This window comes from Xyrauchen texanus, chromosome 1 (genome assembly GCF_025860055.1).
Source record: "Xyrauchen texanus isolate HMW12.3.18 chromosome 1, RBS_HiC_50CHRs, whole genome shotgun sequence".
NCBI lineage: Eukaryota > Metazoa > Chordata > Actinopteri > Cypriniformes > Catostomidae > Xyrauchen > Xyrauchen texanus.
In genome coordinates this window covers 44,397,567-44,418,851 of record NC_068276.1, presented here as the reverse complement: position 1 = coordinate 44,418,851, position 21,285 = coordinate 44,397,567, and the positions used below count along the sequence as shown (strand labels likewise).

Below are 21,285 nucleotides of genomic sequence, written 5' to 3'. Positions count from 1 at the left end.
GCTAAGTCAGCGCAGCATCTTGTTCTACATTTATCAGGGAACAGGGGTTACAGTTAAGTAACCCGAGACGTTTACCCTGATCTAAAAAGTGAAACTCTCCAATGAAATTTGAAACAATTTCTCAATGAAGGATAAAGAAATGCATTGTAAAATTTATGTCATGTTAGACCATTTGCAACTGTTTTTCATTCTACAAACAGCCATAAATTAGTTTAATTTCACCTAAAACACAAAACATATTCCCACTATATCAAAGAAACAAACAACAAAATAAGTTTCAATGTAATTCCTCTGCAACTAAAAACAATTTGACAGGCACTAATTTATACTCCATTGTTAATTAGTAGACTCAACAAACAATGATATTCACAGTGGTATGACAGTTTATTCTTAAAATGTGAAATTATGGCACCCATGATTATGGTTGATTGTTCAGATTTGTCACTGTTAGTGGGACCAAATTCAGCAGCATCTTTTTCCGTATGGACTTAAGAAACTGTTCTCATTAAAAGCAGTCAGACATCAGGAGGTGACGCGGAGTTTGAAAGTCAAACATTGTTGACTGAGACCACCAGTTTGGCAAACGTAAAATCAACACTGCCACGGACACTAATTAACCCAAACTGCTCTTGTGAATTCCAATTAAAATGAATTTTCCCTTTCTTTCTTTTTTTTTGTGGCTAGAAGTGTGAAAGAGGAATGAGGTTGTGAAAGCAGCTGCGTAGCTTCCCGAAGTATTGTATGTGTGTGAATGCACATAAATGTGTGTTTGGTTGATGGGCATGTGTTTAGAGAGATACAATGATCAGAGAGAGGGTGTGATGGAGTGTGAGAAAATAGATTTTCTTCCCCTCCATGTTAAAATTGAGCTCCTGTTGCGGCAGACTGGTTCAGAGCAAGATTTACACTCACAAATACGCACCAAATTATCTAGCGCATGGTGGCGCAATCAGGCATCTCTCCAATCTCTCTCATGCACGCACACACACACACCTGCTACTATCACACTCATTGAACATTCCAGACGTGGCGTTCAGACATCCATTCAGGTGGGCGACTGCTATTGATAAACGAGTGCAAGTGTCTGCACTATGGACCAGCACTATCTGCCTTGTTTTTCTTCTTGGGTTTCTTTAACTTGTACACGTGAAAGGTCTTGTTTTTGAAGACTCGAGTGAAGAGCATAGAATACGTAGGGACGCTAGTCTTAATGGCCTCACAAAACCGTGGGTGAGATGCTGGGACAAGGTCCGGGTCATTTTCACCAGAGCCGTCCATGATCTGAAATAGACACAAATAAATTGGTCTTATAACTGTACTTATTTGCCATTAGGTGCTATTTCACTATATTTTTTAAATACAGACTACACTCTCAGTAGTTGGAGGGGAGTCTCAAAAGTATATCGTCTTATTAAAAAGCCTTCCACTTTCTCTTTCAAACCTTTGAGAAATTGTGCACAGAGGTTTTTAAACATTTACTTTGAGAAATATTCCCAAATTAATAGAAAGTCCTTGAAATGCTGCTGTGGGGTTATTTGAGCACCCAGAGATTGAAAGAACCTGCACCCATGGGAAAGATCAGAGAGGAATAAAAAAAAAGATTATCCCACTCTACACATTACGTTTTCTGGTCCATGGGTATTACATGTGCAATGCTGCTTCAGTAATTCTGTCAACAATCAACAAACATAAAAAAAAGATCAATCTTTGGAGTGGGGTTTGAAATTTGATTTAATCAAGGCTAAAATATCAAACACAGAGTGAATTGCAGAAACAGACTGCTGGAGGCAGCCTGAAGGAAGGAATCTGGCGGCATCAAAAGAGTCTCTTTCATTGACTGGCAGAAGAACAGATCAGAGGAGCAAAGTAGACAAACCTCTATGAGGTCTTTCAAAGGCATTGCAACCACCTCAGATACATGAATGCCAGCTGCTGACAAGCTATTTACAGTCAGAGGTTTTTTGCTGAGATATGATGGAGATTACTTTTTTTGCTGACGTGTGTGCAAAGATACACAAACATGTAGCAGTTTATAACAACTTTTGATTAGCTTTTTTCTGATATTCTGCACAACTGTAATCAATACATAATCAAGCTATCCAATCAAAAATTCACTTGAGCTTGATTAGATTTACTGGCAGGGCGGATGCTGACTCTTATTCCGAGGTGAAACAATGTAACCATGTAGATCTAATTCTAGAAGATGGAGAATCGCAGCATTTAATGACTACAGGCTCTGGGTGAGTAAGACCAAGAAGTTGTGACAAAATAAAAAATATGAGGATCTGCTGTACACAGAATAATCAAAGAGATAAAGCAAAAAAGATTTCCAAAATGACAAATAATTAAAGCAAGACCAAGAGTTTAGTGTCTGTTTTGTTTACTGTCACATCAAGAATTCTGTAAAGGGCAAAATTGTTTATTTAAGCTGCTCTGAAAAAGTTTCTTGTACCTGAAGAACCTTTCTGATATAGCTCATTTAAATGGAAAAAACATGGTGTGTGGGCATGATCTACAGATGTTGTGTGACCTACATGTCCGTTTGCCAGGTCGAGCAGGTCCCTCAGCCTGCAACCACGGCTGTGCCTGCGCTCGTAGCAGATGCTGTCCTCTAGCACAATGTAGTCTGCTCCAACTGAACTGAGCACTTTATGAACCTCCTCAGCAGACTGACGTGCATATATCTGATAAACCTGCAGGGAATGACAAGAACAAATATGATAGTGAGACTCTTAGAGAAAGACGTTGGGTGATGTTTGTTAAGCCGGCGTCACGTTACAAGACTCCAAATAACTCTATTTTGGCCGAGGATGTTGCACATGCAGACTGTTTTGCTGAGATCTCGCTCACTTCAGTTGGAAGTATGAAACACTTGCCAAAACAACATGGTGAATGATTCACTGTCAGTACAATAACAACAGGAGTATGACGTGAATGTAAACAATTGTAATACAGTGATTTAGGATGTGATTCATAGAGAAAATGTATCTTCTGAATGTGTGTGATTGTGTATTTATATCCTCGAGGCTTGCCATAGAACCCATGTCTATATGCAACTTTCATTAAGTGAAGAAATTATGTTCAATAAAAACATGTTGTGTTGTGCCTCCACTTTCTGATTTCATTAGTCATTTTAGTGTAGGATAACCCTAGAAAAAAAAAGGCTTGGTGACAGAATCGCTATGATTACAATCTGCATTTGTGATATATGCGGCTGAGCACGATTACTGATGAAAATGTTCAGATCAGCTTGATGTCTTTTCTGTTCTTCAGTAAAAGAAGAAGCTCATTGTTCACTTGAAGCAAACACAAGAGCCCACCCCAGCAACAGAGTTACTTTTTCTAGGGATGTCCGGAAACCATTTGTTTTTTAGAACGAGTACCAATATTTCGTTTTTGGTAGTCGCTGATACCAAGTCCGATACCTGTTTTTTGGTTTTGTTTGTTTTTTCTGAATTCCATATCAACAGTTTAATTAAATTTTATCATCAAAATGGTGTTTAAATAAATTAATTCAATAAAACATTTATCAAATTTTATCACTATTAATTTTCAACATATTATTGTATTATTTTGTATCAAATGAAGTGCAGAACCTCACAGCTCAACCCAAAATACAAAAGTGGAGTTATATTTTGTCAAATAAAGTGCTGCTTGTTAGAGCATCACAGATGTTAGATACTGCTTACGAATAATACAATTACTACAGATTTATTTGTATTATTATTATTAGTAGTAGTAGTGCTACAGTAAATATTACATAACTTTACAGTAGTGATATATTTCTGTCATACTTTTTTCCTATAAATGTACCTTTAATTTTGACTGAGCTTTTATTTTGAAGTGTGTTTTTTTGTGTTTTGACAAAAGAGCTCTGATGTCAGCAGCTTCCCACTCTGGAAAAGCCGGTCACTACGTGACTATTTATGAGTAATTATTAAACAGCAAAAGGCTGCTATTTAATTAAATAAGTATGTATGAGAATGCGATGCTCATGATGGTGTGTTCCCTGTATGAGCCAAAGAGGAGCTATAAAATGTATGTGCAGCCAGAGTCAGCACAACAGTGTCTCCACACAAGTGCTCACATTTGAATTACATGCAAACTTCTTGTTTTCTAACAAACTTGATGTGATTTTCCAGGTGCTGGTACCATTAACTCACCAGGAATGTTAAGTAAATAAAAAATAATAATAAAATGTGTCCCCCTCAATTAACCCCCTAGTTACAGCATACCACACCATTGGCTTTGAAAGTGCTAATTATGTGTTAATCAAAAGTGCACACTGGTGGGAATCACATTGCAGTGCCTTAATGTACTGACTTAGTGGGTAATTTGGTCCTTAAACACACTGTAGATTAATTCGTATTAGTTCTCTGAATGAAGAGGAAACAGTATAAGCAGGAATCTCGTCTTCCACCAACTGTCATTCATAAACTTATATTCATTTAATTTGGTGCACTCTCTTAGTAATCTTAAACTGACTTGGCATGTTCAGCCTCCAACTTTTTAATATCTTGATTCATACTCACAAAAATGGACCTCTGTTACAGATGAATATTTACAGACACATTTCAAGTAATACCACCCATTTAATGGGCAGGCTGTTTCACAGACACATCGCAAGAGATGACGCTGATTTTATGGGCAGGCCGTTAACACAGACACATCGAAAGCTATGCCATTTCACAAAGCTAGTCATCTTTCTGCAGGGTATAACACATTACATGCCATTTGTAAGGGTTTCATGTTTGCTAGTCGTATAAGGATATATTCATGGTATTACTAATATTTCTGCTTCTTTCAGGTTCCTTCAACTGAGACCTGCACTGTAAACCCAGATTTTGTTTCTAATTAAACTTACGAGTGATCATTACTTATTCTTTTATGTTTAGTAAAAACCTGCTATCATTACTAAACAACATTAGTTGTTTGTACTTTTTAGCTGAAAGATTCATTGCACTAATCAGGTTTAGCAGAGATAACTTGGTATGTTTAGTTTCATAAGGAAGGGGAGGGGGCTAATTCAAAAACCTGCCTGGTCACGTGAAAAGACCCGCGTCTGTCTATTGTGCGTCCAAGGGTATCTACATCTACACCTGGCGGGACAAGCACAGGCCTCGACAGCAGACAATACCCTGACTAGGAAGCAGCCTTACTCCAAGTGGAATGGTTAGTATGTAACATAACTATTGTAGCCTAGTTATCTTTGTGGGAATTTTTAATACCCAAAAACTTGCAGATAAATTGATGACGCAGCTTTTTTTCCATCTAATGTTAACGTTACTGTTTGAACCTGTGCATGGTGTTAATACATGCTTATTGCTAGTAACACTACTCAAAAAAGTGTCAGCTGAATGTTAAAGTTAGCTTAGTGTTAACAGTCTGAGGACGGCTCACATACCGGAGAGTTTTCTCGACTGTATCATTTATATAAATGTCATTTTTTTCGCAATAGAAAAGCGATTCAACCATTTTTGTAAAACAACTTCAACATGGATTTTTGGATGTTGTAGTTTAAATCCATGTTGCTTTCCGTAACGGTTTAGTTCATCAATAAGTAATAATGCCACTTCCAATAGGTCCGTCTGATTCTTTCGTCTGTATATTACAGTCTCAGATGTTTAAGATGCTGAATACGCAGTGTTCGCATACTAATAATAATCCTGTCGACATGGCTCAATGCTAATAAAATGTCTTTGTGACTTAAACCGAGGAGAAAGATCAGTTCAGTTAAATATGCCATGACTTTTCAGAGTTCATTTAGGCCTAGGCTATAACATTACCGTTCGTTCAAGTTGCCAAAATATGTAGTTTTAACGACATAAGATCTCGTTATTACGAGAAAAGATGTCGTTAAAATGACATAACATCTCGTTATTATGACATAATTGAGTGAAAAATAATATGTGGCACACTTACTGCCTGCTAGAAATAGAACCGACGCCTATTTTTCACACGACAGGCAAGCGTGTTGGAAGCGTTTCTAGGCAAAATAGAAAAGGAAAAGATGTTTATGTCATTTTGACACAAATACATAATACTAAATGGCATATTGATGTTTGAAATTCTCTAGGTTTTGACATAAATGCAGATATAAATGTAATTTAAAACAGTGACATTGCTGATATGAGTCATTGAGCTAAACGTTTTCTTGTTTTCTTTTTTTTACAGATCCTTTTGGTGTTAGGATGCTGTGGAAGTGTAAGTACTGTGAGTACTGTGTGAGAAAAGGAGTTACCTTTTAAAACATCATTGGTTAAAACACGGAAACTATGGTAGAACTGTCCCATTTCCCTGCTTACAGTTCGAAAGTGTTGCAGCAGCACTGATAAATAAGCACCCTTGTCTCCAGGAGCAAGGCTCAACCACTCGCTGTTGTGGTTGGAAAAGTAGCCTTAAGCATAAAATGGCTAATTATAGAACAAAGTGTAAGCAATCAGGATGCCTTGATGTTGCAGTAAATGCAGGTTAGCGGGGAAGGCATTCAGCAGGACAACCAGCTAACAAGCGCATCAAGAAGGCAAACAAAGGTGAAATCAACTACTTGCCCAACTTTCCGGATGGATTTGATCAGGCAGCACTGGAGGGTGCCTGTAAAGACTTGGTAGATGAAATGCAAAAGAGAACACCAAATGGACCTCTTGTGAAACAGAAGATGGATCAGACCTTTTCTCTGAGAAGAAAAGAGGTAGTGGAGTCGGAACCCGCCATAAGCACGATGGTGAAGCGTTGGCCAGCCCTTTTCACTGAAGATCAAGTATGTTTAAGAAAGAGAACAACATCTTTCTATTATTATATAATGTGTCTAGATGTATATTTCACTTGTCCTGTTTAAGGAAAACATTAGTATTTTCAATTTGGGGCATGATGTTTTACAGCACTACTTTGCAGATGGCTTAGCTGCCTTGTATAGTTCAGTTGTTCTAAGTTCAGTTGTTTGTTCTCTGTATTTTTCAGGTGTTCATGGAGTTCAGCAGGATTGTGGGCAAGAACCTCAAGCTGGAATTCTATGAGAGCATCAATCTGCACAGTCCTCGTCTCCTCGAGTTATTTCGATCCAAGAGAGGGAATGTTGGACAGTTGTTGACAAAGATTTCACAACAGACCAATGTAAGTCCATACACATTCTGTACTTGGCGTTGTTTTTCTCAGGTTTTGTATAAACTTCATATCACAATGCTACTCTATTAGTTGTATAATTCAATCCAAACATTGCTTGTTTTTTTTTTAAGCTTTATTTTTTTTATAGATTATTATTTGTTTTTTATTTTAGCTAGCTAATTTGTGGAACTGTGTTTAATTCTCAAAAGACTACAGAGCCAACTGCGATCCGGACACAGGTGCTCAGAGGGCTTCCTATCATCCTTGGGGACAACCCCACAAACTTCTTCAAAGCAGGCTTTGTAAGTAAGCTCTTGCTTTCTTATAATTTTTATCATTATTTATGTTTCACCATGACACTCTTATATTGATAAAAGTTTTTTTTTCAAATGAGAAATATAATGTAATGATTGTGCTCTTCTGTTATTCTTTATTTAGGAATCTGATGATGATGATTATTTTCGTGACCTTGACGTTGGGATACTTCTTATTGAGCGTGAAGGTGCTGTGCTCACATCTTCCCAGCATCTCAGTCCAGCCTCTTTGAAAATCATCATTGAGGGAGAAGTCGTGATGGACAATATTCAAGATCTGCCAAAAGCAATGTGCATTCTGTTTGGACTCATGTATGCACTCCATCTTAACTACCCCAAGACTATGAAGCTCACATTTCAGTTCATCCAACAGGTATTGCTCTTGTTAGGCCACACTGACCTAAAGCCAAAGCTACAGACTTTGAAAAATCAGCTTGATGTCAAGTCTACTGTAAGAAGCTGTTGACTCCATTTTTATTTATTTTTTTGCCACACTAGTAAAATACTTTCTTACCTGTGGGGTAAACCTTTTTATTTTCTGTAAAACAAGTGGACGAACAGACACATGTAAAATGCAGACACACACAAACAACAGACACATTCAGCACCCACACACAATACACACGTACAACACCCACACACAACACACACAAACAACACTGACACACATACACACACTTAAGTGCTGTAGGAAGCATGCTGTAGGATGTGACTTGTGTGAAAACTTGAGTTGTAGCAGAAAGACAAGACATTATTGTTTCAGTTCTTCACCAGTCTATGTAGATGGAATCAGACTTTGTTCTGATATGATAGTCTGTTGGTTCAAGCTCAGGCCTCTCTTCATTTAGGCAGATGAAACAGATCCTGTTTGTTTGCGTTTCTTGTACATTTGAGTGGGTGTTTCTGGTCAAATTTGTTTTGTTTATGGATTTACCACTTTAATCTCAGGAGACATCTATGTTTTTTTCTTGTTAATTTGTGACACATTCAACACCCAAACACAGACATGGACAACACACACAGCAACACCCACACACAACACATACGGCAACACAGACGGGCAACACCCGGACAACACCCACACACAACACAGACACGGACAAACCACATACACAACACAGACACGGACAACACACACACACACACACACACACACACACACACACACACACACACACACACACACACACACACACACACACACACTGACACGGACAACACACACACACAACACAGACACGGACAACACACACACACACACACACAACACGGACAACACCCACACACACACAACATAGACACGAGACAACACACAACACACACACGGATAACACCCACACGCAACACAGACACGGACAACACCCACACAAACAAACAACACAGACACGGACAACACCCACACGGACAACACACACAAACACATACAACACCCACACACACAAACAACACAGACACGGACAACACACACAAACACATACAACACCCACACACACAAACAACACAGACACGGACAACACATACAACACCCACACACAATTGTTTCAATGATTTTAAATGACCTTTTTCAAGATTATTCATGGATGTGTTGATGTTGACCTGATGTTAAGTTTGTCATAACAAGATTGGCTGTTTTGCCATTTAAAAAAAAAATAAAATGCATGGAAGCATTAAGAAGTGTTTCTTTTTTTCCATACAATTTAATTGAAACAATGTTTTATAACATATTTAAAAAATAAATAAATCAAAAGCTAATTAAATTATAGGAAAATACAGTAATTGTGTTAAATTATGAGTAGCAATAACAAGTCATAATAGCTAGTTTTATCTAATGATTTTGAGAACACACTACTAATAAATATAAATACTAAATTAAGGTTCCATGTTAATACAACTCAACATGTTTAGTTTTAGCTTGTGTAAAACGTTAAGGTTCCATGTTAATACAACTCAACATGTTTAGTTTTAGCTTGTGTAAAAACTAAAGTGGTATAGGGCAACGGGTTTCCACGCGATTTGCGAGTTAAGTCAACTAATACGGGTTAAGACTCTGGTCTTTTAGTTTAACTATTAGTTTAGTTCTCATTTTGGGGGATATAAATTTAAATTGGGTTCTAATTTCCTTATGGGGGTTATAAATCTAAATTAGGTTCTAAATCCTTTTGGGGTAAGCTCCTCTCCCCTGCCGTCATTGCCTTCTGGCAGGATCTGATGGTCTTGAGTGAGAATCCTGACACTGAAACGTAGGATGGGGCTGATGCCAAGGGAAACTTATCTAACACTAACTCGTGTTATTTCCTACTATCTAGCTCTATGAGAGAAAAAGCTTTCACTCAAAATTGTTTTTGATTTTGTGTTAATATAGATTAGAGTTAGCTTTCACAGTAGAGGTTTTAATGCAGACCTGGGCCTGGCCGAACAACTTCGCTTTGATCAAATGGTGCAAAAGTGGCTTTCTGAAGTAAAACTTTATTGATTATGTATATTTTATGTAAATCAAATTAATTGGATTAATATTTTGTGACTGTTGCACAATCATCAACCGATATCACTGATTACTACTTGTGTCCTCAAAAGCCTTTTCCCAGAATTGTGTTTGCAAACTTTAATGACAGCAGATCTGTATTTACACCTGAGTTGGGCAAAATTCTAAATTTCAGAATTTGTTTCCTTTCGATTCATGACAATTGTTTTTAATAAAATAATATGTATTCTTTGATATTAGATGCACTATCAAAACAATTAACACAAGTTCTATACTATCAAAACAATAGAGGGCAATAGTAGAATTTGGATTGAATTTGTATTCAAGCAAACCTACCAAGAGTCAAAACAAACCCTGAGACTCTTACTTGTCTGGTCCTCTCCCTCAGCGCTTGGTCTTCATAGTGGGGATGGTTTGTCAAAACTCTCCCTGTACACAGCTTAATCCCTGCTAACAGCTGCATACTGCCAGCAAACACTGCCCGCTTGGGTGTCTTCAATCTGTCAAGAAAATAACAAGAGTGAGCTTACTGTTTCACAAACATTTCAACACAAGGGATAGCACAAGCAAGTTGGATATTTAGAGGTGGCATTTTTAAGCACATTGTAAGAAAAGCCAAAACTGCAGACATTAATTTCAGGTGAAGGGGAAAATGTGAAATGGCTGATTGATGAAGGATGCAACCATCTGTACACTCCCATCACACAAGAAATGCAGAATATTTGAAGTCTGCTGCAGGTTTAAAAGGCACCCTGGGTGTGATCTGTCTTGTATTTTAATATACGTGGTTGGTATGGAGGAGAAGTGTTGATGTGGTATGCTATTAGCCTGACAGAGGTATGAGAGCTCACCGGTTTATCAAAATATAACCTTTTTAAATTCAGCATCCAACATTCTTCACATACTCCTGACTATTTGCATTTACACCATAACAGAAACCTCCAGAGCAAAATGTATTGTTGGGAGCTTAATTTCACCCCATTCAATTTATTTAGAGCAGACTCAAGGACTCAGAACTCAAACCCTCTGTCATTTCAATTTGTTTAGACAATAAAACTAAATACTATATCACAAACCATGCTGCAAGCATGATAGCAGTGCAAGTCTCAAATTAAAATCAAGCTGTTTGGTGGTATTCAGGGGTGGCATGGTGGCTCAGTGGGTAGCACAGTCACCCCACAGCAAGAAGGTTCCAGGTTCGAGTCCTGGCTAAACAGGCCTTTTCTTTGGGCTTTTCTTTTCCATATCTTTCCTGTGTTTGTGTGGGTTTCCTCTGGGTGCTCCGGTTTCCCCCACAGTCCAAAAAGACAAGCAGGTTAAGTTAACTGGCGACCCTAAATTGCACATAGGTGTGAGTGAGTGTATATGTCTGCGTGACTGGCCGCCTGTCCAAGGTTTTTCCCTGTCTTTGGCCACAGACAGCTGGATGGAAAGAGAGAGAGGTGGTTCTTCCAGTAATAGGGTTCAGGAGTGGCCTCTCTGATGCTACTGGGTAATGTGCATGGGAAAATGAGGCAGTATCAGACTTCTAAAGAAAAGCTAAATGTAATTTTATGAGCCCTCTTTAACTTTTACATGATAAACAAATTGAAGATTCTGCAAGGGGGTGCAAATTTATGCACACAACTGTAAACTGTAAAATATATTAAATGTCCAGTGTTCTTGGCCAGAAAAAAAAAAAGATTGCATTTTTGTGATAACAGGCACTAATAATGGGTTATGCTGTCACACTACATGGGGTAAGTTGTTACTACAAAAACCCGCCCTTTAGCCTATCATAGGCTTCTCAGCAAGATTTAAATGGTAAAACAATTATCAAAAAAACTAAAACATTCCCAAAACAGCAAACATTTAAATGGTGAATTAAAAAATATACCATTAATTTGGCCATAAAATATTGTCACTGATAACACTTAAAACACATGACGACTTTCATCATTTATGACAAATATCCTTGTCCTGAGGAACATACTGTAGTTCAGCCATTCAGTTAAATTCAACCTTTATTAAATAGTTGACCAATGCCTGAATGTATTCCATTGTTGATTTATTGTATTCACTTGTTTACCCAACAACTACAGCACAAATAATCACCATAACAACCTACTATACCAACAAAAACACTGCAAGGAAAATACTTTTGGACCTTTTTTTCAAAACCTTACTCACTTACATAGTGCGCCAGAACGTCCATCACAGCAGCTATTGGTGGAGAGAAGAATACAGTGATGTAGCCAATTCATGTTTATAGGAGATTGTTAGGAAGTCACGATGGATAGAGGCCAATGGGAGAATCTGGCCAGGGTTGACCACAGAGAGAAATGACCTTGGTTTAAAGTCTAATCAGAAAGATGGTGTGTTTTACTGTAGTGTCCCCGTCACTGTACTGGGGCATTAGGACCCACACAGATCTCAGGGTGAGCACCCCCTTCTGGCCTTACAAAGCTTCACTGAGTAACCAGGCGAGAGAGCTGCAGGGTGAAGAGTTGCTGGCAATGTACAACTTCTGACAACTTCCCCATGTAATAACTAGCCCCCATCTATACTGCATATACACATTCACACACAGTAGTACATATGTAGTGCTTCTCTTTCTTTCTCTCTATGCACAAGGGACTTTTTAACTTCCCCAAAGCAGATTAAGTCCTCCAATCCCTGTTCCAGTCTGAGTGTTCTCCCCGGCTGTAGTCATCATGGTATCAATTTAAAATGGAACTAAATCTAATTATGTGCCAATATAGCAAGCCATACCACTACAAGCCTCTGTCCTAACCGTAGATCTTCTCCCTTCTACTGATCATGTGATGATTTGAACATCTAATCTAAATTCACTGAAGAAAAATGTATTCTTAATCAGTAACTTGGTCTCATCTTCTAGTTAAAATATCTATAGACTTGTTTTCAGTTTCAAGTTTTTTTTTTTTTTTTGTCTTGTTCCAGTGGCAGATTTTTTAAGCATTAAACTAGAAATGCTTTGATTCAAACAAGCGGAAAAATCTAACAGTGGAATATTCACTCTTATTCAAGATACAATCTCTGAAAACATGTCTTACTGTTTATCAGATTTCTCAGAACGATAACCACAAAATCAACAATAAACACTCAAGTGCATAAATCTTAAACTTTTAAGACAAAATCAAACACTCTCCAAAACTACATTATCTTTAATCTAACACTAGCCTTGCCTTAATTTGGCTCAATTAATTAATTAAATACATAAAATACAATCATGACCACTTACTACAATTAATCATGTTTTACAAAGCAACCTGTAAACTTTTAGGGAAGTTGCAACATAATACTAATGTAATCTAGATAAATTATATTAAGTACGCAGGTGAAAAGAACTCAATTTTAAACAATTCCTCTATATACCATTTTGTTTTTGTTTTTTACTAAATGGAGCCTCATTTGCGGATAAGGGTCTTCGATTGGGTTTGTCTCGCTGTAAGGATGTGAATTCACATTTGTTATAATTCAGCATCTTGTCTCTCGTCTGGACAGGGTTGGGAGTAATGAAATACATGTAACATATGTACATATAAGGAATATGTATTTAAAATACAAAATATTAGTAACTGTATTCCACTACAGTTGCATTTAAATTATTGGTCATTTGAATACAGTTACATTCAAAATTATTTTGATTATTGAAGAGATTACTTTGCATTTTATTTTCATTTGTTTCATTTAATGTTTAGTCCTTTCAGATGAAAAACATTTATACATATCAATTATGTGATCCAAAGTGCATTTGAACAGTGGTGAAACACTTTCTTATGATGTGTTACATTCATATGAGCAGACAGAGAAGTAAGTTTGAAGTAAGTTTGGAGCAGAAGAAATAGAAATAAACCTTGTGTAAATTATCAGCTTTACACTAAGCTAAAATGCTATTTTACAATGCCAACAGATAAATGTGCAAGATAAATTGGATGTAGAGATTGAATGTATTGCTTTAACTATAAATGTGTCACCTCAGATGTCATTCATTTTAGCTGGTTTTTATAGACCACCTTCGGCTGATGTTAAATTTTATACATCATTTAAGGAGATTTTAAAAGAATTAAATACTCTTGGTAAAGAAGTGATTGTACTAGGGGATTTCAATGTAAATTGGATAGATAAAAACAGTAGGAAAAGGTTAAAGGAAATAATAGGACTTTATGATTTTGAACAGCTAATAAAGGGACCGACAAGGATAACCAAAACATCTAAAACACAAATCGACCTGGTATTTTCAAATAAATCTGACAGAATAATAAAATCTTTTAATTTTATTACAGGTATATCAGATCATAACTTAGTTCTTATCGCAAGGAAGTTAAACAAAAACAGATTTACATTTAGAACAAATAAGAAAGAGGTTTTTTATAGAATACCCAATAAAGATTTGGCACATTTTGACCAAGAGTTGGAGAAGGTAGACTGGAATATTTTGAACTCTAATGATGAAGTAGGCTCATTTTGTGGGAGCTTTTTAGATCTAATCAATAAGGTTAAGGCAAAATGTATTAAAAAATGCGTTAACTTGAATAAAAAGGCACATTTACTCTGGTTGACAAAAGACATTTGGAATTTGATGAGTAGAAGAGATGATTTACTTAAAATGGCTTTAAAATCGAACATTGATAATGATATGCGTCTATTTAAGGATTATCGAATAAAGTAGTGAAAGAACTAAGGACTTCGAAAGCAAACTTTTTATTGATGTGATAACACAAGCTAAAGGAAACAATCACTTAGTCTGGAAGCACATTAATACTATTTCTCGGCAAAAATCGTCTCAAAAATGTTATGAAATTAAAATAAACAATGTTTTAACGCAAGAAGAATCAAAGGTAGCTAGTGCTTTTAATAGTTTTTTCAAAGATTCGGTTAATGATTTGGTTGTTGTTTTTGGTAACAGAACAAGGGAAATTAAATATGTAGATTCAACTAAACCAGTGTTTCACTTAAGTGAGGTCTCGAGCAAGAAGTCCTTAAAATTTTACAAGGACTTAAAATTTCAAAGTCACAGGATGGTTATGGTTTAGATTCGTGTATGGTTAGAAGGAATGCTGCCACCCTATGTCGACCTACTACTCAGCTAATCAATCGATCCATCAGAGAAGCGGTCTTCCCGACTGTCTAAAAAAGGCAGTGGTTACACCTTTGCATAAGGGAGGAGATAAAGCTGAGCTGGCCAACTACAGACCAGTGAGTATCCTACCTGTAATATCTAAGGTTGTCGAGAAAGTAGTGGCCATGCAACTAATGGATCATTTGAATTATGGAGAGCACCCCCTGAATCCTCATCAGTTCGGTTTTAGAAAACACCATTCAACTGAAACGGCACTTTGTTATTTTGTTGAACAACTCAAAGCCATGTTGGATAAAGGGGGGGTGGTGGGTGCCATATTTTTAGATCTGAAAAGAGCATTCGACACGGTAAACCATAACATCCTGTTATCTAAATTGTCCGCTCACAATATTTCTGACTGAGACATTACGATGGTTTAAATCTTATTTAGAGAATAGGATGCACTGCACTAGAATTAAGAGCACTATGTCTTTGTTTTTAGACTGCTCAGTTGGGGTGCCACAAGGCTCCATTTTGGGCCCTCTCTTATTCAGTGTTTATTTAAATGATCTTCCAGCTATTTGTCCTGAAGTTCACGTACAAATGTACGCCGATGACGCCGTGATATATGTCCATGCAAAACTAAGACAGAAAGCAGCAGCTGTGCTCCAGGGAGCGATGGAAAAAATTTCAGATTGGATGGTACAATCATGCTTGACACTAAATTTTAGCAAAACTGTCAGCACGTTTTTTACAATAAGGAATACTTCTCACTCTGCACCGGAAATTATTGTAAAAGGAACAAGAATTCTCGAAGCAGAGTCTGTCAAGTATTTAGGCGTATTGTTCGACAGCACACTGTCATTTAAAATGCATGTTTCAAAACTGATAAAAACTGTAAAATTTAATTTATCGCAGTTCAGATATATTCGCCCGCAAATGAGCACAGATGCAGCCAAGCTTTATTTGCATGCGATGATATTATCACATTTTACATATTGCATCACTAATTGGTCTTTATCAACAAACTCCGCGTTACAGCTGCTTCAAAGCTTGTACAAACAGGCACTCAAAATTTTAGATAAAAAAACGGTTTCATACCATTACTGTAACATTGTGAAGAAATACAGATTATTAACGTTTGAAAATTTAGTTTTGTTTTCAAATGTTAATTTAGTATATAAAATTTTTCATGATTTGGCACCACAGCCCCTGAGTATGTTTGTGAAATCGTGTGAAGAGGTAGGACTTAGAACAACGCGAGCCTCCCACAGAGGAGACTGTTATGTCAACTTTAGGTCCTCTGCTTATGGACAGAATTGCTTTTCTGTGAAAGCTGCAGAGATGTGGAACTCGTTGCCTTTAACTATGCAGAGAGTAGCACCTTGCAACAGTTTAAACTTAACCTGAAGAAATGGTTGAAAGACGGTCAGATTTGTGATCATTAGCACAAAACTGGTTAATTGGGGTTTGGCTAAAAATATAAGAAGGTAAATTCAAAAGGGAACTGTAAATAGTTGTAAATACTACTGGTAGTGCAATTGCATGTTTTGTGAGATGATCCTTTTGCAGGTGTTTTATTTGTATTTTGTATTGTGAAAGGATTCATCATTGGGAATGCTCATTGTCCACTGTATTAACCTGCTGTCACCTTGCCTCTGTCCAGGGACTACAGATGAAAATTAGCTTCTAGCTATTTCTGGTTTGTGCAACACATTTGTTGTGCAATGTCCCTGTTAAATAAACAAATAAATAAATAAATAAATATTTCTAGCCATTACATGCACGTTACCAGGCACAATCATATTTTTTTATAAAGAAAATTCACGTTAGATCATAATTTCTTTTTTCTAACAAGACCTTTGATATTCGGGCAAAAATCGTATTTTTGATAATACATTTTGTATTGTTTTCCTGTAAAAATACCTAAAAATCCTTAAAACAATATCAATTAGATTAGTCTTGTTTTAGAAAAAACACTGCATAAGATATTTAGGTTTTTCAGAGAAGGTATTTTTAACATGTGTAGATTGTCTTTCTGTACTGGCAGAGTTTTTACAGTCAAAACAAGTGAAAAAATCTACCAGTGCTGAAGAAATAATCCAAAGTATTTAGAATACGTTACTGACCTTTAATAATCCAATGGAATATGTTACAAAATTCATTTTACGGCATGTATTCTGTAATCTGTATTGGAATACATTTCAAAAGTAACCCTCCCAACCCTGAGTTTGGATCAGTTCAGAGAATCTCATTTGTATATCAGGCAATGTTACAGTACTGTAGCTGTGGTCAGGAAGAAGGGAGAAGTAGTCTCTGTATGCCTAATAAACTTCAGGAAAGACTCAAAAGTAATGTTTTTGGGTCACCTCCTTTGCCTGGAGACTGATTTTACACTGATGCTGGATCTTCAATCCTTCTGTAGAGAAGGCCTTGTTTAACTACCGTAGCACATTGGTCTTCTTCTCCTTCCTTCACTTGCACTCTTTATCTAATTTAAGCACTTTTTGGATTGTTTGGATCTAAAGCCATTAACTCATCTGTGGCCATGTTTATACTGTATATCCTGCAGTTCTGACTGGTTTGCAAAAAACATTGCTTAGAATTCACATAGTGAGAATGGCATGTTATGATGTTCAGGTTGTGATGGCATTGAGATGATTAAAGAATGCAAGTGCGTTCATCATGAGTACATGCTATGAAATTCAGAATTTGTGTTTGAAATTTTTAAAAGAAGGATAAGCAACATGATACTCAGCAATAATGTTTATAGATTTTAAAGATAATAATTAATATTATTATTTTTAAATGGCATTCTGTTTAAGATGTCTGGCTAACAGAATGAGTTTAGTGTTTAAGCAATTTTATAAAGGATGTTTGAACAGTTTTATTTGAAACCAAGACAACGATTAAGATTATTTTACAGCAAAATGCAGAGGAATTTCCACAGTTACCTCAAGTGACTGACCTTTGACCTTTCCCACAGTACACTATTTCTTGCTCTTGAGTGTTTCTGTATAATTACACTATATTGACATGGGACTGCACTGGCCTCTAGACTTACATGTATTTTCAGATTTACATTATCTTATGTAAATGTCAGCTCCTGTTTGCCTGCACCCTGCTGACATTATAAAAATTATTAATTCCATTAATATTCCAAAGAAAGGGGGACACCCGGTGGCATGAGCAGTCTTAGCTTCACAGACATATATACAGACATATATACCCATGCAGTAGATCTCAGATGACAAATGCTTTTAGAATTCAAAGAGCAAATTTAATGTTCTCACATTAGATTGATGTTGATTTACTTTTTATAAATACAGATAAATCAGTCCATGTTGGTTAGTTGTTGTTTGTTAACCACTCAGGCATTTCAAAAGCTGATATTTGTAGTATAGTATACTTGACATGAACTCTTGACAATTTCTCAAACAACTTATTGAGGTATCACCCTGGAATGCTTTTTAAACAGTATTGAAGGAGTTCCCATCTATGTTGGACACTTATTGGCTTCTTTTCCTTATTATTTGGTCAATGTCATCAATTAAAAAAAAATATTTTATCACATTTTAATTTTATAATGAAATAAATGAATAAATATATAATAAATATATTTTTAATTACAAAACTAATTTCAAACAATCAGCATATGCCTTCAGATCTAAATATGTTTAAGATCATGAGAAACATTTCAGTCAAGTGTTTCAAAACTTGACCGTCAGTCAGTCAGTCAGTCAGTCTTGATGGTAATCACTCTTGCCTGCTTCCTTTGTGTCAAGTCCTTTACTAGTGGGTATGCTTGTCTGCTGTTTTTCTTGTTTAAACAGTCTTCTATTTGTGTGCACTTATTCTCTATCCAGTCTTCCAATGCCTTTTTCATCTGTCTTATTTCTTTGCTGATTTTATTGTACTATTTTCTCCTTGTGGTGTGTATAACATTCTTCAGTTTCCACCTGTCATCACACAGTTCTAGGATCTTGTCTGTTACCCAGGGTTGTGATTTTTGTTACTGTTTCCCAAGTATTTTAGTGGCTGTTCCTATCGTGACATCGTTAAAGTTGCATATTATTTCTTCAGGGTCTTCATCTAGAGCAAGCAGTGGAGCAAACTTTCCTTCAATTATGGCATGGAAGGCTTCTGCAATACTAGGATCTCTTAATTTTTCTATTTGTAATTTCAGTCGGGTGTTTTTTGGCTTTCTGATCTTTTTCAGCCTTACCCTAAAGGTTTATATCACCAAGTTATGGTCACTTCCGACATCGGCACCAGGAAACGTCCTCGTTTTAGCTCTGCTGATGCCGGATCGAAACCAATTCTGGACCAGGATGTAATCAGTCTGGTTGTGATGGGTTCCACCAGGTGCATGCCATGTCCAGCTTTGGGAAGCCTTGTGCTCACCCAGCATTTTGGCAAGGATCATGTCATTATATCTTGCAAACTCCAGAAAGCGTAGACACTGCTCATTGGTTTCTGCATTTCAAGACATCTCACAGGTGTCTCTCCAGTCCTTTAGGGTGTCGGTTCCTACTTTGGCATTCTAATCTCCCTCGATGATCAAGATGCCCTTCTTTTTCACATTGTCCATGTTATTTTGAAGTTGGGTGTAAAACGCTTCTACACACTCATCATCGTAGTCTGATGTTTGGACATATGCTTGGATGACGGTGATGTTGAATGGTAATGCATTTAGGTGGATGGACATTACCATGCCGGAAACTAGGCAGCAGCTAAGGACAGCCTTCTTTACATTCCTATGGACCAGGAAACCTACTCCATTGACACATTTGTCGATTTCTCTGCTACAGTAGAATACATAGCCTTCATCTATTATTTGTTCACCGAAGTTCTTCCATCTCGCTTCACAAAGACCCAAAATATTCCAGGTGTATCTTTTCAACTTGTGTGTGAGTTCCTGCATTTTTCCTGCTTGGGCGAGTGTTCTTACATTCCATGTAGCAATTGCAATGTTCCCCTGCCACAAATTGTTCCGCCAGTAGCTGACTTGTTGCCATCGCCCTGGTGGAAGACGAATGGCGTGGCCCTTGTTGACTCAGGTGGCGGCCGATCCGGTATGAAAGAAGATATGTTGCTCATTATCATGCAGTTTGTCTTGGGCAGAATTCTCCTGGTGGTGCCAATATCCTCCTACTCGGAAGCTCGCCTTGGTCCTGGACACATGGCCATTGAATCCATCTGGGGAGACATCCGCCCAGGCCATTGACTTCATTCGGGGAAGTCTTCCACCCAGCAGTGCCATGTCAGCACCGTCCCCTCATAGTCGTTAGCCAGCCAGCTGAAGTTGTTTTCCAGGGGTTGGCACTTGGAGCCAGATTTGAGAGATTTAGGGGATGAGCGAGGACCAATGTCCCCATCCATTCTCAAGAGATGCCGCTGTCAGGCAAACAAAGGTACTACCTCTGCCCAGAGCCCCCCAACCCCCCCAAATTGTATTTAGCTATGAAATAAGACTTAGCAAGACAAAAAAGTAGGACATTGTATTAAAAAAAAATAAAATAATGTAATTTCCAACACATAATTAATATATATTAAACATAGTACTGAATTTGAGATTGTGGTGGTTATGACACTGGAGGATTTTCAAATAAAATGACAAAAATTAAATCCCTGTGATACATGTACATACAGTACATTGCTGGACCTTGTTACGTCATTTTTTTAATGAATGTGAAATTTTTTTTAACTAGACATAACTTTCTAGAACTCCACATTGATAATTTTTTCCAGAAGTTGACACCTATGTGTGCAGCTTAAATAAAGCGGTGCTACAGCTAGACTAGCCACGTGAACAAGAGACCCCAACATCCAAACGCTCCAAACTATAAGACAGATTTCTGTCTGGTGGCTAAAAAAAATTAAAAAAAGAGGAAGGGAATGCTATATTAGTCCCTTCCTTTCTTTGATGACCTCCATGACAAGCTTTCTCGTTCATGGAGGAATCTTTTTACTTCCTGTGTCTTCGTGCCCTTGATGTCAACATATTCGACTATCGTAGGTGCTGAGACATGGGGCTATTTATTGATTCCGCCGGTAGAAGAGACACTTGCGGGTTATCTCTTGCCTGGCTCGACATCATCACTAAAGAGACCCATTCTCCCCACAAAGCCATGCAGGACTACCTCCATGCTAGTGGGGAGGGCTTATCAAGCAGCTGGTCAGGCTGGTGCTGCTCTGCACACTATGGCAGTCTTGCAGGCATACCAGGCTGACATGCTAAAGGACCTGAGTGAGGGTACCACGCTCGACGAGGAAGCTTTCTCTGAGCTTCGTTGAGCCACGGATCTATCTCTCCGTGCAAC

At 37.4% G+C, this 21,285-nt stretch overlaps 1 protein-coding gene across 1 annotated transcript in view; it reads right to left on the bottom strand.

The window, feature by feature from the left end:
• Positions 1-2: 2 nt before the first annotated feature.
• Positions 3-21,285, bottom strand: part of LOC127662453 (probable C-mannosyltransferase DPY19L3) — a 45,572-nt gene continuing 24,289 nt past the window's right edge. Inside the window, exons 15-17 of the mRNA XM_052153666.1 lie at positions 10,268-10,400; positions 2,535-2,693; positions 3-1,281 (exon numbers count right to left, since the gene is read on the bottom strand). Coding sequence (XP_052009626.1) covers positions 1,090-1,281; positions 2,535-2,693; positions 10,268-10,400 — 484 coding nt within the window. The 3' untranslated portion in view covers positions 3-1,089. The remainder of the gene's footprint in view (positions 1,282-2,534; positions 2,694-10,267; positions 10,401-21,285) is intronic.